Source organism: Equus quagga, chromosome 1, assembly GCF_021613505.1.
Source record: "Equus quagga isolate Etosha38 chromosome 1, UCLA_HA_Equagga_1.0, whole genome shotgun sequence".
Classification (NCBI taxonomy): domain Eukaryota; kingdom Metazoa; phylum Chordata; class Mammalia; order Perissodactyla; family Equidae; genus Equus; species Equus quagga.
The window spans coordinates 18,001,339-18,019,541 of record NC_060267.1 but is presented as its reverse complement, the minus strand read 5'-3'; the positions used below and the strand labels follow the sequence as shown (position 1 = coordinate 18,019,541).

The following is an 18,203-nucleotide window of genomic DNA, read 5'->3' as shown; positions in this document are numbered from 1 at the left end:
TTCTTGCTCCCCGCGCATCTCAGCCCGCCTCCTCCGTAGGGCCCGGCCTCTTCCCCGCCCATCTCACCTCCCCGCGCACCTCCCTCACCGCAGTCTCCGGGGCCGCCTTTCCTTGGAACCCCGCCCCCAATCCTGGCCACGCCCCCCGGCGCCACGCCCCGGCCCCACCCCCCAGGCCCTCCACGCTGGCGCCGCCCTTTTTTCCTACCGGCTTCGGCCGCGCTTCTCCTCCTTGCTCCCTCACGCGTCCGGCTACGACCACACCCCGTATTTCAGGCCCAGCTCCCTTACCGGGACATTCCTCTTTCCGTGCCCAGCCGAAGCTGTTCCCGCTCCAAGGCAGGCCATACTTCTCTACACCCAGCCCCGCTCTCGCTCGGGCTTCTCTCTGCGTCTCAGCTGGTCCCGCCGCCGCCTCCATCACCAGTGTTCCGCTCCCAACCTTTTCTTCAGTTAGTGCCACTTCGCGATCTCAACCCCCTTTCACTGTTTTATCCCTTAAAGTGGACTTTTAAAAATCCTTTTATTCTCATGGGGAAAAGGAAATGGAAGATATACAAAGGATATCATCCAAAGGAAAATATAAAAGAAAAAGGAAAATAAATGATAGCCAATGTTTAATGAAGTTTACTATGTGCTAGGTACTGCACCGAACATTTTACACAGGTTAACTCCATCACCCTATGAAGTAGGTATTGTTTTATTTACTGTTTTATGGATGGGTAAACTGAGGTCCAGAGAAGTCAAGCAGCTTGTCCAAGGTTATATAGATAAGTGGTAGAGCTGGGCTTCTGAGCTAGAAAGTCTCTAGACTGCAGAACCCTGAGCCTTTATCCTATAAACTTCCTTACTTTTAGGTTTCCACATTGAAATCTTTTGTGGACCTGCATAAACAGGGATGGGAGCCATAGACTAGGAACAGTCAAATGGCTAAACTCTCCATTGTCCCTCAGCTGCGGGAGAACCCTGAACCCTGGGTGCTATCTGTTAAAACCTGGCTACAAGGTTAATTACCACTGGCTAACTAGACAGATCTGAAAAAAGATTAAAAGAACTAAATCTCTACCTCTTGTCCGAGGGCAGATAAAGTAACTCTATAACTAGTAAGACATGCTTAGACCAGAAGTTAGAGAATTTCAAAGGGAGAGGAAGAAGGGGAAAAAAGGAGCCAACCTAAGGATATAAACTAGAAGGTTTACTTTAACTCAGTGGCTCTCAAACCTCAGTGTGCCCTAGCTCAGACATCTCCCACATTGAGAGTTTGCTAAAGGTTTTCTGGACTCCACCCAAAGAGATTCTGATTCAGGAGGTTCAGGCTAGGGCCCATAAATATGCATTTCTCATTTCTAACAAACCCACAGGAGATGCCACTGCTGCTGGTCTGAGAATCACTGCCTAAAGCCCTTTTTGTCCAAATCCAGCAATGGCTTAATGGTAACCAACCTATATTCAAGATACATTTTTTTTTTTAAGGATTGGCACCTGAGCTAACAACTGTTGCCAATCTTTTTTTTTCCCTGCTTCATCTCCCCAAACCCCCCCCGTACACAGTTGTATATCTTAGTTGCTGGTCCTTCTAGTTGTGGGATGTGGGACGCCGCCTCAACGTGGCCTGATGAGCGGTGCCATGTCCACGCCCAGGATCAGAACCCTGGGCCACTGCAGCAGGAGCGCGCGAACTTAACCACTCGGCCACGGAGCCGGCCCCTCAAGATACATTTTAAAAGAAGTAAGCTCCTTGATCCTATGGGAATTCAAATCAGAGTCCCAAGGAAGAGAGAACATGCTAACTTGGCATGCAGGAACCAGCACACAATGGTCTGGATCTCAAGATCTAGCCCCAGAAAAACACATTCATACCATTTCACAACTCTTAGCTGTTAGGATTGCTGATGAAATATCATGAAAGCGAACTTTGGTACAGCTTTCCCTTTGGCCAGGAGTGATCTGACCAGGAAGCTGGTGGAACTAGGTTGGCCCTGGAGCAATCATAAACAGTCTCCATAACCATCTCAGGTCCCAAGCTGGCCCCTTTTCCTGCTTCAAAGAGAAAAACTCACATCATCCTATTGCCACCACTGACATGCCAATTGGAACAAGCTGCCTTCGTTCAGAGAGCTGTGAGAATAAACACTTTTTGTTTGGCTGTAGGTTATTTTGTTCTCTAAGAATGTTTAGTGTTATCTGGTCATCTCTTGCTAAGGACATTCTTTTATTATATTGATTATAGCACTAGTCCTTCTCTACCTATAATATGTCTATCTTAGCCCTTGAAAGGCATATAAAAGCTTTCTTCTAAGGGTCATCTCAGTCCCCACGTACCTGATATGTGGTGACATACTCCACTGATCTCCATAAATGCTGGCTGTAAGCACTCAGGCTTTTTTGTATAAAGTCAATAGATATGATGAGTACCATGTGGGCGAGTTAGAGTAGCAGTGAGTCACACAGTTAAGGTAGCTAAACTCAAGCCAGGATTGGATATTTCATGAATGTCAGCAGGAGCTTCTGGATTAACTGTTCAGGGAACAGGGCTTTCTAAATGACTTGAGCCTGTCGTGGGGCCAAGAGCAGAAGGTAGTAACCTGCCATCCACTCAGAAGACCAGGCAAGACCCTGGAACACACACTGACCCTGGAAAATGTAACAGATGACTCAAAAAGCATGCCTATCTCCAAGAAAATCCACACTCCCACAGTGCCATTAAAAAGAAAAAAAAAAGTGCCTTAACAATTGGGGCAGTTGCTCCTCACAGGCAAGGAAATCAAACAGCCAATTATGCCTCTGCCCAGAGTGGAAAACAAGCCCATTTTCAGCAGAGGGATTTGAAAATTCTATTTAGCATGTTAGGTATAATTGTACGGCGAATTATTAAATGTTGAGTACAATTAACAATAAAAAATCACCACTGGATTTTGAATTGGTAAAACAAACAGCTTGTTTTGAATGTACACGCTAATTCTCTTGCCAAAGAGAAAGCTGCTTTTAATTTTCAAGAAAAATTTGTCTTTCTTTAGGAGGATGAAGGTCCAAGATCAGCCCAACACCACCACCTAATGGTGAGATGTATCCATAGCACTTCACTTAACACACTTTAGACCCATTTGTCTTTTCCCAAACTGCTAAGGCAAAAAGTAGGTCTGACAGACTGTAACAAAGGAAAATAATAATGGAAAAGGAACATTGAAACGTTCAAATGTAAATTAAAAGCTTTATTGAATAAAAATGTTTCAGACTAAGCAAGACTGTAAGAAAGCAGAATATTTTACATCTCTAAAAAATATTAGAGCTAAATTTCTAAAAATGCAGTACAAAGAAAAGCCTATGGCTTAAAACACCTGTCTCCCCGACATATGATTTGAAGTATCAATTATGTACAACAAATGTACTCAAGTTTATAATGTTCCAAAGCCTTAATACTAGAAAACCAACCCCCCAAAAGGCCTATAATTGGTTTAATTGCACCCCGGGGAAACTGTCTGCCATAAAAATCAATACATTTCTGAGCTGATGAAGTATTAAAAAACTAGTGTCCCAGAAAGGGGACATCAGAAGTGGAATATAGGGTTTGGGGATCTGAGCTCAAGTGGTTTAAGGCGTTTGTTTCTGTTATTCCTCCTTTAAATGCCTCACTTTGCTCTAACATGCAACATGGCAAACAGCAGTACAAAAGATCTTGTAAAAATATTGCAGCTTTCAGTAAATTATGAGCAGCACAGATACCACCAGAGAAAAAAGCAATCACTTGGGGTGTAGTCAAACTCATTGGCAAATACCATAGCTTATTTGGGAGACAGTAGATCTCTCCCAGCACCACAGGGTGCTCCAAAAAGATGGTTGTGTTCTATCCCAATAATCCAGTTCAGGATGTGATTTAGAGAGCAGGATGCAAAGCAATAAATTCCTCATATATATCAGAGTAAGAAAATTAACCTAAAAAAATTTTTTTAAACGACTAAATATTTGATCTCAACAGATGAATACTAAACAATTAAACTGGTATTCATTTAAAAATATATAAACTGTGCCCTTTATACTAAAGTGCATTCAGTCATAATGTTTAGGCCCCTGAATCCCTTCTGCATGTTCCCTAATTCCATAGTTGAATTTTCAGTGTAACAATGTACTACTAATCATCTGTCTATTTTCACACAGCCTTTTGGGAATACAGTGGAATCTGGACTACATCAGTTGGAATATTCTCTCCCTCCCATAAGACCTCAAAGCACTTATGCATATCATCATTGCTAAAATAGAAGATTTAAGTAATGTTATCTCTCATATTTAGAACTGATTCACTTAAGCTGCAGTATGGGATTTTTTTGAAGCAAGAACTCTTTTCCAAAGATACTTCCACATAAATTACAGTTCATGCTAAGATATCTGTTTACGTGCATCACTTTGATAAAGGGCAGTGGCTCACTAACACTAACATAAATTTAAGGCCCAGCACCATTGTAATTTGTCATTCCTCATCCTCATCCTCATCATAGTACCGATTTCTCTTTATCTGTTCCTCCACAGACAGCTCTTTGACTACTTCTCCCTCCCAGAATCCCGCATCCTGGGATTTCTGATTCTGGGTAGTGAACTCTTTCGTGGAGGCGCTGTCTGCAAATCTGGACCAATTTGGAGACTTGGGTTCTAGTGGAGACTGCTGTTTGAGAAGGTTTCTATCATCGTCATCTAAGTCTGCACCATGTTCTGTTAGATTCTCACTCCCCAGCTCCAAACCATGAACTTCCTTACTTCTCCTCCCCGCCTCCCTTCCTTTAGATTCCTTTTTTTGCCAGGTTGTTTTTCCCACACTCCCATTCTTCTCAGAGGCACTGGCATTTTCCACTTGTTTCGTCTCTGCTGCTATTTCTCCTACAAACTCCTCACTCTGCTCTGACATGCTCCAGCCTTTTCTGATAGGCGGGGACAAGGTTTTGGGGCTCTTGACCGAAGCGGTTCGAAATGAAGCTGCTACGGTGAATGGGCGGCTTCTTTCCTTCAGTGAAGAAGATCGTCTTAGCTTCTTCAGATCCAGATCTACATCCTCAGGAGCTTCAGGCTTGCTGATTTCATCCTCAGGAGGCCATTTGGGCTTGGATACTTTGATCCCTTCCTCCAGGCCACTTCCTGAACTGCCAAGTTCAGTGGGGGGCGGCCAGGCGATCCTTAACTTCTTGGTTTCAGCTGGCTTGTCTTCTTTCTCTGGCTGAGAGGAGGCCTTGGCTTCCATACTTGCAGTCAGCACACCCACCTTAGCAATGGGGGCATCTTCTACCCCTGGGCTCTGAGGGGTCTCCCCTGCATTTGGAATCTGGGCTGGTCTCTCCAATGTCTCTTCGTTTTCATTTTTGCTTGCCCACAGATCCTTGTGTGGTCTGTGCCCAAAACCTTCATCATAGTTGCCTTTCGATTTAAAGAGTTGATTGAAGTGAGGCTTGCAATAGATTCTCCCATGTAAAGATGCGTATGTTCCTAGACTGTTGTTAAAAGAAAAAGAGCATTAAGTTATTTAACAAATCTGTGCACTCTTATTTACACCAGCAGGCTAAAACTGGCAATTCCAGTATTTATAGATGATGTGTCGAAAAATATCTTTAAAAAGCATATCAATCACCCAGGATTCTCCTTTTAAGCACATTTGTGGGGGGTTTTTTTGCTGAGGAAGATTCACCCTGAGCTAACATCTGTGCCCGTCTTCCTCTATTTTGTATGTGGGGCACCGCCACAGCATGGCTGCTGACGAGTGGTGTAGGTCCACACCTGGGAGCTGAACCTGGGCCACCAAAGTGGAGCATGCCAGACTTAACCAGCAGGCCCCGGGGTGGGCCCCAAGCACATTTGTTTTATTATTGTTATAGATCACATGCTCACTCTCAGGCCTGAACCTTCACGAGAACTTCTTCCACCTGGTACATGCTCCCATTTTCAAATGATTTCACTCCCCTCTGTTAAAACTGTTAAAAAAAATTACTTCTTCCAGGAAATCTTCCCTAAGGAATCCTACCTAGCCCTGATCACTCATATATTTCCTAAGTTTTTATAACCTAACTATTTGTAATGATATTCCTTTGAATCTTTTCCTTCTAGTTTCCCATTTATGTTATAATTTAAAAGCACATCTCTACAGGAATGGGTATAATGCTCTGCAATTGGGTAGCACTCAATAGATGCTACTGACCGAATAACAGTAAGCTTTGGTCATAGGAGAGCAGTGAGAAGTAGCCAGGAAATCTTCGCAGTGTCAGCGCTAGACAAGCCTTTAGGAGATTTGGTGTTACTTGCAGGGTAACAAATTTTTTTTTAAGTCTTTTTTTGCAGGGGAAGAGTCACCCTGAGTTAACGTCTATTGCCACGGCAACTGACAAACGGGTTGTATGGTTCTGCGATTGAGAAGCGAACCTGGGCTGCCGAAGCAGAGAGTGCCAAACTTTAATAACTAGGCCATCAGGGCTGGCTCAGGGTAACAAATTTTAAAGGGGGTATAAAAACAACAGCATTTCCACAGAAGAAAAATAAAAATTTAGAAAAATGTGCTTTGGCGAAAAAAATTAATACAGTGGGCAGAAAAAGCAGCAATGAATGGAAGTTACAGAGGCACATTTTGGCTCAATAGAAGGGAACATTGTTGAGCTAGAGCTATCTAACACTGGGACCAGCTGAGGTGAGGAACCAACCCCCACAGAAGTGTCACACAGATTCCAGGACATCTTCCAAGAGTATTTTAGAAGGGGTGCTTGCTCTGGAAGGAAAGCTGGAGGAAGTGACATCCTGGTCACTTCTTTCTCTAAGACTCTATGATTCAAATAAGTTAATATGGAATATTTCCCCCAATTTGCCATTTATATCCATATTTTGAGTTACTTGGAAGAAATGATATATAATAATTATTTTCTCAGAAATAAAATGAAGCAACATAGAGAAAAATACAAGCTCTTCACAGCCTATTATTATTGCTATTATTGCCATTTACACAGTGCTCGGGACGTTTTGAAGAAAAGGTTTAGACAAGTATCTTCTTGAGATTTCATAACTTTATGATTCTATGATCCCAGGGGAAAACATTCTACTAAATTAGGTCACAGGGGGTTTTACCTGCAACCCATATGGTTTAAGCTTCAGTCCTAACATGTAAATTAACATATAAGTGTACCAAGAAGTTTCAAATACCATGACCATTTGATATGAAATCTTGTCACTAAATGGTACTTTTCACTTTTTTTAAGGGCCTTTAACAGCACACTATTAGCATGACAGCTTTTGGTACCTGTGCTCTGGAAGCCAAAGACTCCCTCCAGAGCTCCAACTATACAGAGAGATGGCTGACCTAAGTTTGTTGTTGCAATAGGAGCAACGGAAGCAGCTGATGTGAAACACCTGCTGGTTGGCCAAGAGACGCTCCATCGGGTAGACTGTCTTCTGACATTCCACGCAGGTCTCTCTTGCAGGTGCCTGAAACTTCTAAGAGAAGGAAAAGGACAACTTTAACTAGGAAAGGCAGTGATGAGTTAATACTCTGCTGAGATGGGCCCTGGGATTTACTTAGTTATCTAAGGGCTCCCTTACCTGGTCTGTCAATTCTCATAGGAACACTAAACCTGCTAAGATTCTAAAGCCAAGAGGCTCTCCTGAATTCCTTTCCCAAGTTGTCTGGCTGCCCTAAGTGTAGCAGCCACTGAGGATGGGTGGAACTAGGGCTGGACTGCAGAGAAAGGCTCAGACAGCCACAACACACACACAAAAGTACACATAAAACATTTCCACAGATAGGAAATTAGGGGAAATGTCATCACACACAGAAGAAAGAAGTTTGATTGTTTGATTCAAGTGCCAAGTAAAAGCAGGACAGACTTTTATAAGAACAGATTGGCTTTGAGCATTAGGAAAAGACACTTTGATAAAGCATCTTTTAGTCTCCTCTGCTTATAATCTTGACTTGTTCAATCATCTAGGCATAATATTTTTAAATAAGTCAGAACTGACATATAAATGGAATAATTTAAAAGGGATACAAACTATTTCATTAGGGCTCCAGAAGAAGGCATAGCACAATAAAGCTATAGGTTCTATAATCTTTTTAAAAACCAGTGGAGAATAAAACTAATGTAATCGGGAGTAGGAGGTTATAACAGACTGGGAATTCATGAACGTAAAGTGCAGAATAAGGGTGAGGTGAGCACAGCTGTTCTACCAGGTCAACCCAATCCTAAAGAACATAAAGTAACTGCTATTTTATGTTCTGCTGAAAGCACTGATAGAAGCCAGAATTCCAAAACTATAAGTTTTTACATGATAAGAAGTGGTTACATGGCAACTAGGTGTGGGGTTAGGGGTAGGGGTAAAAAATCCCTGGACTTGCCCCAGCAGAAACACCTCAGCCAGAAAATGCAGAAGCAGCTCAGGTTAAGGTGACTGGGAAGCTCTCATAGGCACCTTGGAGGCCCCTTTGCTGCCAAGACCAGTGTGGTGGTAAATAATGCAAATGAGTCCCAAGGCCCAGGACCTGAACCGTTAAGGTAAGCCTAAAATAAACCAGGTAACGGGCAAGATAGAATTTTGATTAAAAAAAACAAAAATAGACCCATAAAAAATTCAGACTGCTGGTTCGCTTGCCACATGATTCACTAGGAGGTGAAGCAAACATAGGAATGGTTTTCCAAGTAGATTGAACAGGAATTGAGAGTAGAAAATGGACCTAAAATGGAAGTAAAGGGAAAGAGCTATGAAAGGGAGTTTAATAAAATTAGTGGTAAACTCCCAAATAGCAACCAGGGATTTAGGAACTGAGTGGAAATGGTTAAAGCACTTCCCTCCACGCCTAGGGGTAGAGTCCTAAGACCACACGCTACAACCTAGTTTACCAAGCATGAGAGAAGCGTTTAAATGTGATCAAATATTATTGTATTGAATGCTGTTGGGAGTAATTAAGGCATTATTTGGAGCTCAGAATTCTTTTTTTTTTATATGGATACTTCCAACAAGATAGGACCTAAGTGGACACATCCTTGCATAGTTTTAGTTAGGTTTTCTCTAAAAGGACTAGGTCCTTGTCTAGTAAGCAGGACATACATTAAAATGCAGAACAAAATTTGGGTATAAGAGTATAGTTGAAGCCATTGGAGAGAGCCTGTACAAATCACAATTCACGTGATGTAAAAGTAATAGGACAAATGTATGTATCAGAATGAAAATCTTTTTTTCAGCTGCAGGGTGGATTCTCTATTTTTAATACTTGACTTCAGAGAATAAGTATTCACTCTGATCAGTAAAGACAGCAGAAGACAGAAATTTCACATGGTATAAGAGGAAATGGATATTATTCTATTAAGGGGAATGGAGGCCCTAGGAAGCACTCCTTCATTACAAACACACAGAGAGGACACACTGGAGGAGAAGGATGCAGCCCAGTGAATAGAAAGGAGAACCTGAGAGAAAGCTGAAAGTTGAGCTCACATTAGGAGGAAAGTGGAAGGCAGGAGCAGAAATTAGGTACCAGGAGCAGGAAGCAGAAGCTGGAAGAGACAAACAGGAACCTTCAATGAATACACAGCATTTAGCGTGCCCTGGAGCGCTTTACCGAACCTAAGCTGAAACTCAGTTATAGCCTCAGATCCAAGAATAAGACCAACGTTTTCTTTCTTTTTCAAGTAACTCTGCTAATTGTGGTAAAACCAGCCTCACTCGTATCTGCCTGAGGCTGGAATATATCCCAGCTCAGGAGAAAGAGCTTTTCTGAGTCTTCACCCACACAAGGAGTGTCTCATTAATGATTCTTTAGTGTCTTACTACCTCCCACATCTGAGCCACAACAGCTCTCTCTCGAATGGAGTCTTCACCCACACAAGTGAAAAGTCATTCCTCCTCCCTAACATCAAATTAATAGACTGCTAACTCACATATCTGACTAACCACAAGCTTCTAACTAGCGAGACCTACCAGATTCCCATTACTCCTATTCATTTTTTACAACCCTTTTCAATATTATTTAAGGTTTATGCAGCAGCTGCCCAAGGGCCCTTGTAGTTTCATAAAGACAAGAGGATCCCAACATGGTATAATGCCAAGTCAAAGTGGCTGCGCTGTGCCTTCCCTTTATTTCCTTTGTCCTGGGCTCTCAGCCACGTTTCTGTAATTGCCCCCATGTCTATTCAGACAACAGGAAGCATAGTCAGTGCCCAGAAATCTCGACCATTATGGTAGGCCTGGAGTACATCCTGCCCATGCCTTCATGGCATGCTCAGACTTGGCACAGCTATGTTTAAAACACTGCCAATATCAGAATGTTAACATTTTTTATCTTTACAATATATTTTTTCAGTTAGTAAGATGTTTTTTCCTCTCCCCTCCCTCATCATTTTTCACATGGAGAAACTAAAGCACCAGAATGTCAGGTGCCTTATCAAAGCTCACACAATCGGTAACAGAATTAAAATTAAAACTAGGAACTCCCGACTCACAAATCAATAGAGCATTTTCTAAATTGTCCTGGAATGTTAAATTTCCATAACTAAAGGAAACTCTTTGGGGAAGAGAGCAGATGCTAACCCAAAGGAGAATAATCTCACTAGAGCACTTTGAACAAACTACAGTCTTCACTTTGTTTCAAATTAAAATATGTAGATAATATCTTTGGGATACACAGGAATGAAGTAACCTATAAATAATTGATGTCCATAAACACTGTCATGTCCTTCCCATATGAGGGATCTCATAAGCCTTCTGTTGATCATCTATTGAAAGTTATTTTTCCAATAAATTTGCATGACTTCATCTACATTCTTTCACCCTCTTGTCTTACATATATTTTTCAGTCCAATGACGGCTCTGGTTGGGGAATATATGTGTGTAAGGGAGGAGGCAGCAGCTGGCAACAGGCAGTGAAGCTAACTAGCCTTTAGATAGTGCAATCAGAAGAAAAACTCTGCATCATGTCAGGCCTCCATTCCTCAGATAGAACATCACAAAACGCCTTTCATGCCCTCCTTCCAATTTGTGCAAAATATCTAGGTAATTACACTGAGATTCTTCACCACACAGTAAATAGTTGGGCTGGCTCTGCGCAGCCTTAACCCTTCCCCTGGATTTCTGTGAAACTCTATTTCAGCTATCTGGCCAGTGTTCAAAATACACAAAATCCTTACTTGTAAAACCAGTATCGTTTTCCTATGTTTTATTAAGCTAAAATTTGAAATGAATTAAGGCTTTACCTTAGATGTCCTATTTTCAATAACAGACAGACAGGCAGTACAGAATAGTTTTTTCCAGGATGTGTGGGATCTAAAAATCTACTCCAAGTGAACAAGTCTATTCTTAGCTGTATATAATTTCCCAAAATGTAGAAACAACTTCTGTTGCATGATCTATAGCCACGAGACCAGTTACGCCAGCAGGTCTTCCCATAAACACTTACTAAAGTGTCTATATACTTGCCTGCAGAAAGGAAAGGGTAACTTTGAAGAAGAGAAAATAAACTGCCCTTAAATAAAAGTGTGATGTGACTGGGTCCCATCTCAGGCTTTGTACCACAACCATTTGAGCTTTGGACCATAAGCAAATATAGGGAGCCAGGCCAGTTTACTCCAGTTGTTATACAATGTTCAAAACCTGAGGTGTATGTCCGGTGAAAACAAGTCTGCATTCTACTGCTGAGTGACCATGGACAAAGAAGTAGGCAAGGGTCTGGGGCAGGTGCAGAGGGACCTTTATCTCCATCTCCTCTCCCTGGTATGCCACGAAGACCTAAGTGAGGTGAATTCCTTCGCACATTGTTCATAAGCTCAGACCCTGCAGTTTGCATCAGGAGGGATCTTGAAGGTCCAACCCAGTACACCAGGAGGTCTAGCCTGGCAGTTGAAGGAGGGAAGCAAGACTGGGCTGAGAATTCAAATATACTCAAGAACAGATTTTAGTTCTTAGATTAGCCACAGCATTTCCCTAGTCCCTCAGTCACACAGAATCCATGGCCAAGTCAGATTTGCTAGCTGTTCTTGAACCAGAACCGCAACCCCAGGACTTACATCTGGGCAGGGTTGCTGCTGGAGAGGAAATTAACCCCATGGCATTTGCTACTTTGTTGGATTCCAAATACTGGGGGGAAAAAGTGTGATGACAGCATCAGCAGACCATGAAGGCCAGAAGAGAGGGTCATGTTGACTACATGCGCAGATTCAATCATAGTAACTCAGTTCTTTCTGCCTTTACTTGCTTTCTCTTGCTACTTTCTTCACCTTTTGTTCCTATTCAATAAATCTTACTCTCCTCATAAAATCTCTGCTTTCTTTATAATTTTCATGATTACCTTCTTCACTTCTCCATTTTAAAAATCCATCCTTAAATCCTGGCTTCTCCCCTTTCCTTCTTTTGTTCCAAACTCTAACCTACATCCTCTTCTCTTCATCCTTTTTGTGCACCAGAACTTTCACCAAGGGACCAATCATGCCCACTGTTAAGTGATAAAGCATGGCAGATGCGTGCATGAGGCTGGGGCAGTGTATACAACCCTAAAACTCATTCTACCTATTGAGTTTGTCTCAAATGTTAAAACTTTTGAAATAAAACTTGGTTATTTAAGAGAGCACCAGAGGAGAAAGACACTAAAGAAATGTGGGTATGTTTGGTTATTAATCCAAATGAGTAAATTAGTACAGCATTAGCAAAACATTCAATTAAAACAAGTCAGGTAATAAGCCTAAAATAGGTGTTGAATTTGTTTTAGCTTTGTGTTTATTTTTATGGGACTATATATTTGCTCATAGAAAGGGAAAAGACTGTTTTTAAAAATTGGTGAATAAAAGGAGACCATCGATTGAGCAGCTTAGTAAAATTTTTTAAGGTATAAGAATTTTGTACATTCCTTAATATCTCATGTTATACCCTAGAATAAGAGCTACTTGAATGCCCATTTTTACAGCAAATGGGCTGGCCAACCCTCAGTGGAATGTACACGTTTTTTTTAAATATGCTAACCAGCAATCACGTTATGATCAAGTTCCTCAGACCAGTGAGCCACTTTCTTTAAGTTGACATTGCACATTCCTGTCCAATGGGCTGATTTTAGTTAAACAGATTTCTCATATTTCCCATTTTGTGGGCTTTTACTCATTCACAGATTTATAAACTTGGACTTAAAAAAAAAAGCAAATTATTTTAACTTTGGGTTCTCTTAAAACTTTCATGAGTTTTCTCTGAGCAGAAACAGCAAGATTTTCATGGAAAGTGACTGACTTAACTGTGCCCTTATTTGGCATTTTCACCCCCAGGAAAGCAAAAACAGGTTAGAATGAACATAATGATAAAAGTGCAATGAGCTCTACCAGTAAACCAATGTCTAAAGGTTCGGAGAGAAATTGCCATCATACCTTCACTGCTTTGGGAGGAGAACTTTCAGAAAGGCTGGAGGCTCTGGCATCTGGACTTAGTGGCTTGGGATGGACAGGCTGCTGGACTTCCCTCTTAACCTGGGAGTTACCTGCTTGAGTTACAAAAGGAAGACATTTTATACTATCTCATGGGAAGTTTCAGCAAAGGTTCCTCTCCAAAACAAAGTTTAGTCACTTCCACTAATGACAAGTCCTTTCAACACCAACAAAAACACTGCTTCTCTGTTGAAGAATATTCTAATGCTAAAAGCTATGCTCTTAGGTTCTCTCACAGATTGGGGTCTCAGCTGGGAGACTTTCTCTCCCTTTGCCACAAACAGCAGGAATCCAAACCAGCTTATATAAGGAAATTTCTCCTCTGTAGCATTTGTCATTTTTTAAGGCTATATATAGTCTTTGATGACTTCTTGGTAGTTAACACTCCCAATAACTCTTTCTAGGGTGTTTCAATTGAAGTTGGGAAAATAGGGGAACATGAGGGCAGAAATTTCATACCTTGTGCATTCATGTGTGCGTGGCTCTGTGTGTGTGTGTGTGTGTGTGTGTGTGTGTGTGTGTGTGTGTCATCTGAAATTGTCTTTTTGGTCAGTCATATAGCAGATATCCATGAATGAAGATTATGGAAAAAGGCTCCATGAAGTTTTTTTCATAATCACTGACGTGTCACCTGCATAAGTTAATTTCCTGCCAATACATTCACTATGTGGAAAACTCAGAAAAGGCACAGAAAAGTCAGTTACACAGCTACCAAGGAACCATTAAAGAATTCCTTAAAATCTAGAGTTAAGTCAACAAAGGACTAAAAGATTAGGCCTATTTTTCAAAAAAATGTTTTGCCAACCTAGTCAAAACTCAGAAAAATTTCTATTCCAAGCAAAATGATTGCAAAAGGAATGTTCCTGGATTCAAGCAGCAAGAGTTTCTCTGTGAAATTTTAAGGGAGGGCTGACTAGAGACCTGTTTCGTTCATACTTCTACTTCAGACACTGAGTTTTCAGTGTCTAGCAAACTAATAACCTGGGGAGAAGCTAGAAATCCATATATAGTTTAAAAAACAATACACTGAAAATCAGAATCAACAGTGGACATAGTAAAGAAAAAAACCAAAGGTTTTTGTCCTTGGGAAAAGTGAGGTTCAAAATGACTCCAAAATAGAATGAAAAGGTGATCAAATTCAGCACTAATAAGAAAATCTCTAGAATATGGCTAGAGGGCAGACTATGGAACACATTTAGGTAAGCAGGGAAAAGATATTTTTAAAAGGTTACTCAAATACCAATTCTTTCTCCTTGTAAATGAATAAAATTCTTTCTGGCCAAACTTCTATCGAAATGAAACTTCAAAATTAGTTCTTACAGCTTTAACCCTGAAAAGGTTTGGTATAAGAGGTAGAATAAGTTCAATGATAGAAGCATCAAAAGTATTCAGTTTGCCCCAAGTTAATCATATTTAATTGAATTTAACTTCTCCCTAAGCCATGAAATGTGCGAAGCGTATTCAAGCATCAGTATTTAACATCAAGTGAAAGATCTGATCAGCTAAATTACTGGATTTCATGTTACTTTCCCAGCACTTGGCAGCAAGGGGGACACCTCCCAAATCAAATACCGGAACAACCACCTCACCCTCCAAATCTAAGAACAAATGCTTACGGGAGTCATCTTCGGCAGGGGTGGAACGGACTGCCAGGCTATTCTCAGTTGCAGAAATCTACAAAAAAGGAGGGGATTAAGAATCGCATTAAAAATAAAAGAGCAAACTGCTGTTAATGTCATAAAAACCTGCTGACTCCAGTCAGTCACTGGCTGCCTGGGGGAAATAACAGGGCCCAGAACAGCTGAGCATTTAAACAAGAGGCAGCAAAATGTCTTTTATGAGGATATTAACTTGCCTCTCAATTACAGAGTAACGGGAGAAACAGACTGCACTCAACTGCCAAAAGTGTGCATCATCTCCCTTTATAAAAGGAGTTCCAAACCATAACCTACTCACAAAAAAAAAAAAAAGGTAAAACAAAACCTGTCAGGGAGAGCAAAGCTTCTCACCATATAACCATAACTCACTCCAAGGCAAGATAGTCTTTACATAGAGGAACTATTCTTATTCTTTTAATTTCCTAATTCCCTATTTCCCACCAAATACATCTGCTGAAACAAGTTTGCCAGTATAGAAGACCTTTTGAAAGCTATAAAACAAATTTACCTAAAACCAATCTCTGGTATTATTGTCAAGGTTAGTTTCACTTTTTAATCCCAGTTGCAGAATGGCAGTGTTTAACAAGATTGTGGATCCTACACATCCCTCCCCATACAGTCATCCCTCAGTATCCCTGGGGACTGGTTCTGGGACCATCTGTGGATACCAAAATCCACAGATGCTCAAGTCCCTTATATAAAATGGTGTATGTAGTATTTGCATATAACCTACGCACATCCTCCTCTCTACTTTAAATCATCTCTAGGTTACTTCTAATACCTGATACAATATAAATGCTATGTAAATAGTTGTTACACTGTATTGTGTAGAGAATAATGAAAAGAAAAAAATGTCTGTACATGGTCAGTCCAGACGCATAGTAGACCTTTCAATCCAAGGTTGGTTGAATCCTTGGATGCAGAACCTGCAGATACTGAGGGCCAACTGTGTATCTTTTTCCCAGAAGCCATCAAATTTAAACAAAAGAACTTTCTACTAGCTCTTTCTCTCCTTTCTACTGGCCCCTAGGCCTTCCTAGTATCCTCCCCTTCACACTTAAAATCATGAAGGGTCAATAGATGACCCAATATGGAATAGACTCTTCGTGTAATAGTCTATCATTCAGATGTCAGGGATTTTATGGGTGATGCCGAGTGTTTATATAAGGATGTCTAAGGTACCGAATAAATTTACAATGGAGATTAAGCTGTTGGCTGACAGCACCTGAACTTTAGCATGATCATGTTTTTCCACTCCTCTCTTTTCATTATAGGAATTCTGCCATGGTATAAAATGAACCAGTATAATAACAGTCAACATTTACTAAGTGTTTACTAAGTGCCAGGGCAGCTACTGGAACGATCACCTTCAGGCATTCTTTCATTTAATGATATGAAATAAATTTTCTGAAAGTTGTGCGTGACCATAAAAAGCTTTTCAGTTCTTGCTAATTAATTCATAGGTGCATCCATCCCAGGATGTTCTTCTCTCACCCTAAATTTGGTCACCTTGAACTTGCAAGGTAATCTTAAGGCCAATCATGACATCATTGGACATGCCTAACCAGATGACTTCACTGCAGGAACAGCCAGGAGACGGCACGTGAGATTTTGCTCAAACATTTCATTAAAGGAAAGCACAAATTCATTCACAAGAGGAGAAAGGGAAGAACATTACCTTGACAAAATATTCTATTTCAGGCAAGTTTACCCTAGCATAAATGTCCTTTTCTAACAAGCTGAAGTTCAAATAGTTTTTAGGTATTGGTTAACAAAAGCCAGGCAAACAGCCAAAAGGATAGCTGTGTCTCTGAAAAATTTTCCGAATTTTAAGGCAGCCAAGGGTTTATGAACCTGCAGTGTGTGCTTGAAAACTATGCACTATCTTTATCTCCTTTCTTCTCCACCCACTCCCCAATTTGTGATTCAGTTTCACTGATGCCCTTTTAAGCTATAATTAAAATGTTCTGATCCTCCAGTTCAGCTCAGAGTTCCAGTTTCAAATCAGCATGAAGACAATAAAGAAGGAAACATGAAATTAGATATAGGGACAATCCAAGCATTATTTTCCAGATGATCCCTTCTCAAACTACGCTCCTAGAGTAGATGAGGGGATTTCAATGCTGGGAATATTTCCCTCTTCTTTTTCACAGTATATAAGAAAAATTCCAAACATATTTACTCAGTTATTCTTAAGACAATCTCCCTCTTTAAGAAATGGGAGGGGGCAGCCCGGTGGCGCGGTGGTTAAATGCGCATGTTCCACTTCTTAGCGGCCCGGGGTTCGCCGGTTCGGATCCTGGTGCGGACATGGCACCGCTTGGCACGCCATGCTGTGGTAGGTGTCCCACATATAAAGTAGAGGAAGATGGGCACGGATGTTAGCTCTGGGCCAGGCTTCCTCAGCAAAAAGAGGAGGACTGGTAGTAGTTAGCTCAGGGCTAATCTTCCTCAAAAAAAGGGGGAAACCAGGTAGTCTATCGAGAGAACTCACTTGATATCTGAGATGTGACCCATGGGACTAATGCCTGAACCCACTGTTGCAAGGATGTATATAATATATTTGATGATTTTAAGATTATGAAACACATTACTGCCAAGAATTTTGTCTTATTATTTCAACATACATTTGTGATATGTTTTTGTAAAACAAAGTGATTTAATTTTTCTAATTTTTTCCTGTTCTATTCTAAAATCCAAATTTTATAGCCATTAATCTGAGACCATTTTTCTGGGTGCCTAATTTGGTCTAAGTGTATCTCAAGAATTCCTATTGGTGTTCTGTCAATACACCATACTTTTTAAAGTCTGTTATAATCAAATAAGTTTGAGAACTATTGCTCTTAACCCACTCTATTTTTTTAAAAAAAGATTATATTTTTCCTTTTTCTTCCAAAGGCCCCCGGTACATAGTTGTGTATTTTTAGTTGTGGGTCCTTCTGGTTGTGGCATGTGGGATGCCGCCTCAGCATGGCCTGATGAGTGGTGCCATGTCTGCGCCCAGGATTCAAACTGGCGAAACCCTGGGCCTCCGAAGCAGAGTGCTCAAACTTAACCACTCGGCCACGGGCCGGCCCCTTAACCCACTTTGATTATCTTCTCACCTTTGGAAGAATGGCCTCAAGGGTGTCAATAT

General features: G+C 41.0%; 1 protein-coding gene across 3 annotated transcripts in view; it reads right to left on the bottom strand.

Moving 5' to 3' along the window:
* Nucleotides 1–3,197: 3,197 nt before the first annotated feature.
* The window catches only part of LIMA1 (LIM domain and actin binding 1), a 79,299-nt gene continuing 64,293 nt past the window's right edge, over nucleotides 3,198–18,203 (bottom strand). For 2 of the 3 annotated variants that reach the window (XM_046669295.1, XM_046669303.1), the window contains exons 8-11: nucleotides 15,026–15,083; nucleotides 13,353–13,465; nucleotides 7,322–7,455; nucleotides 3,198–5,474 (exon numbers count right to left, since the gene is read on the bottom strand). In XM_046669295.1, coding sequence (XP_046525251.1) covers nucleotides 4,466–5,474; nucleotides 7,322–7,455; nucleotides 13,353–13,465; nucleotides 15,026–15,083 — 1,314 coding nt within the window. In that variant the 3' untranslated portion in view covers nucleotides 3,198–4,465. The remainder of the gene's footprint in view (nucleotides 5,475–7,321; nucleotides 7,456–13,352; nucleotides 13,466–15,025; nucleotides 15,084–18,203) is intronic. The other variant, XM_046669313.1, reaches the window with a different exon arrangement.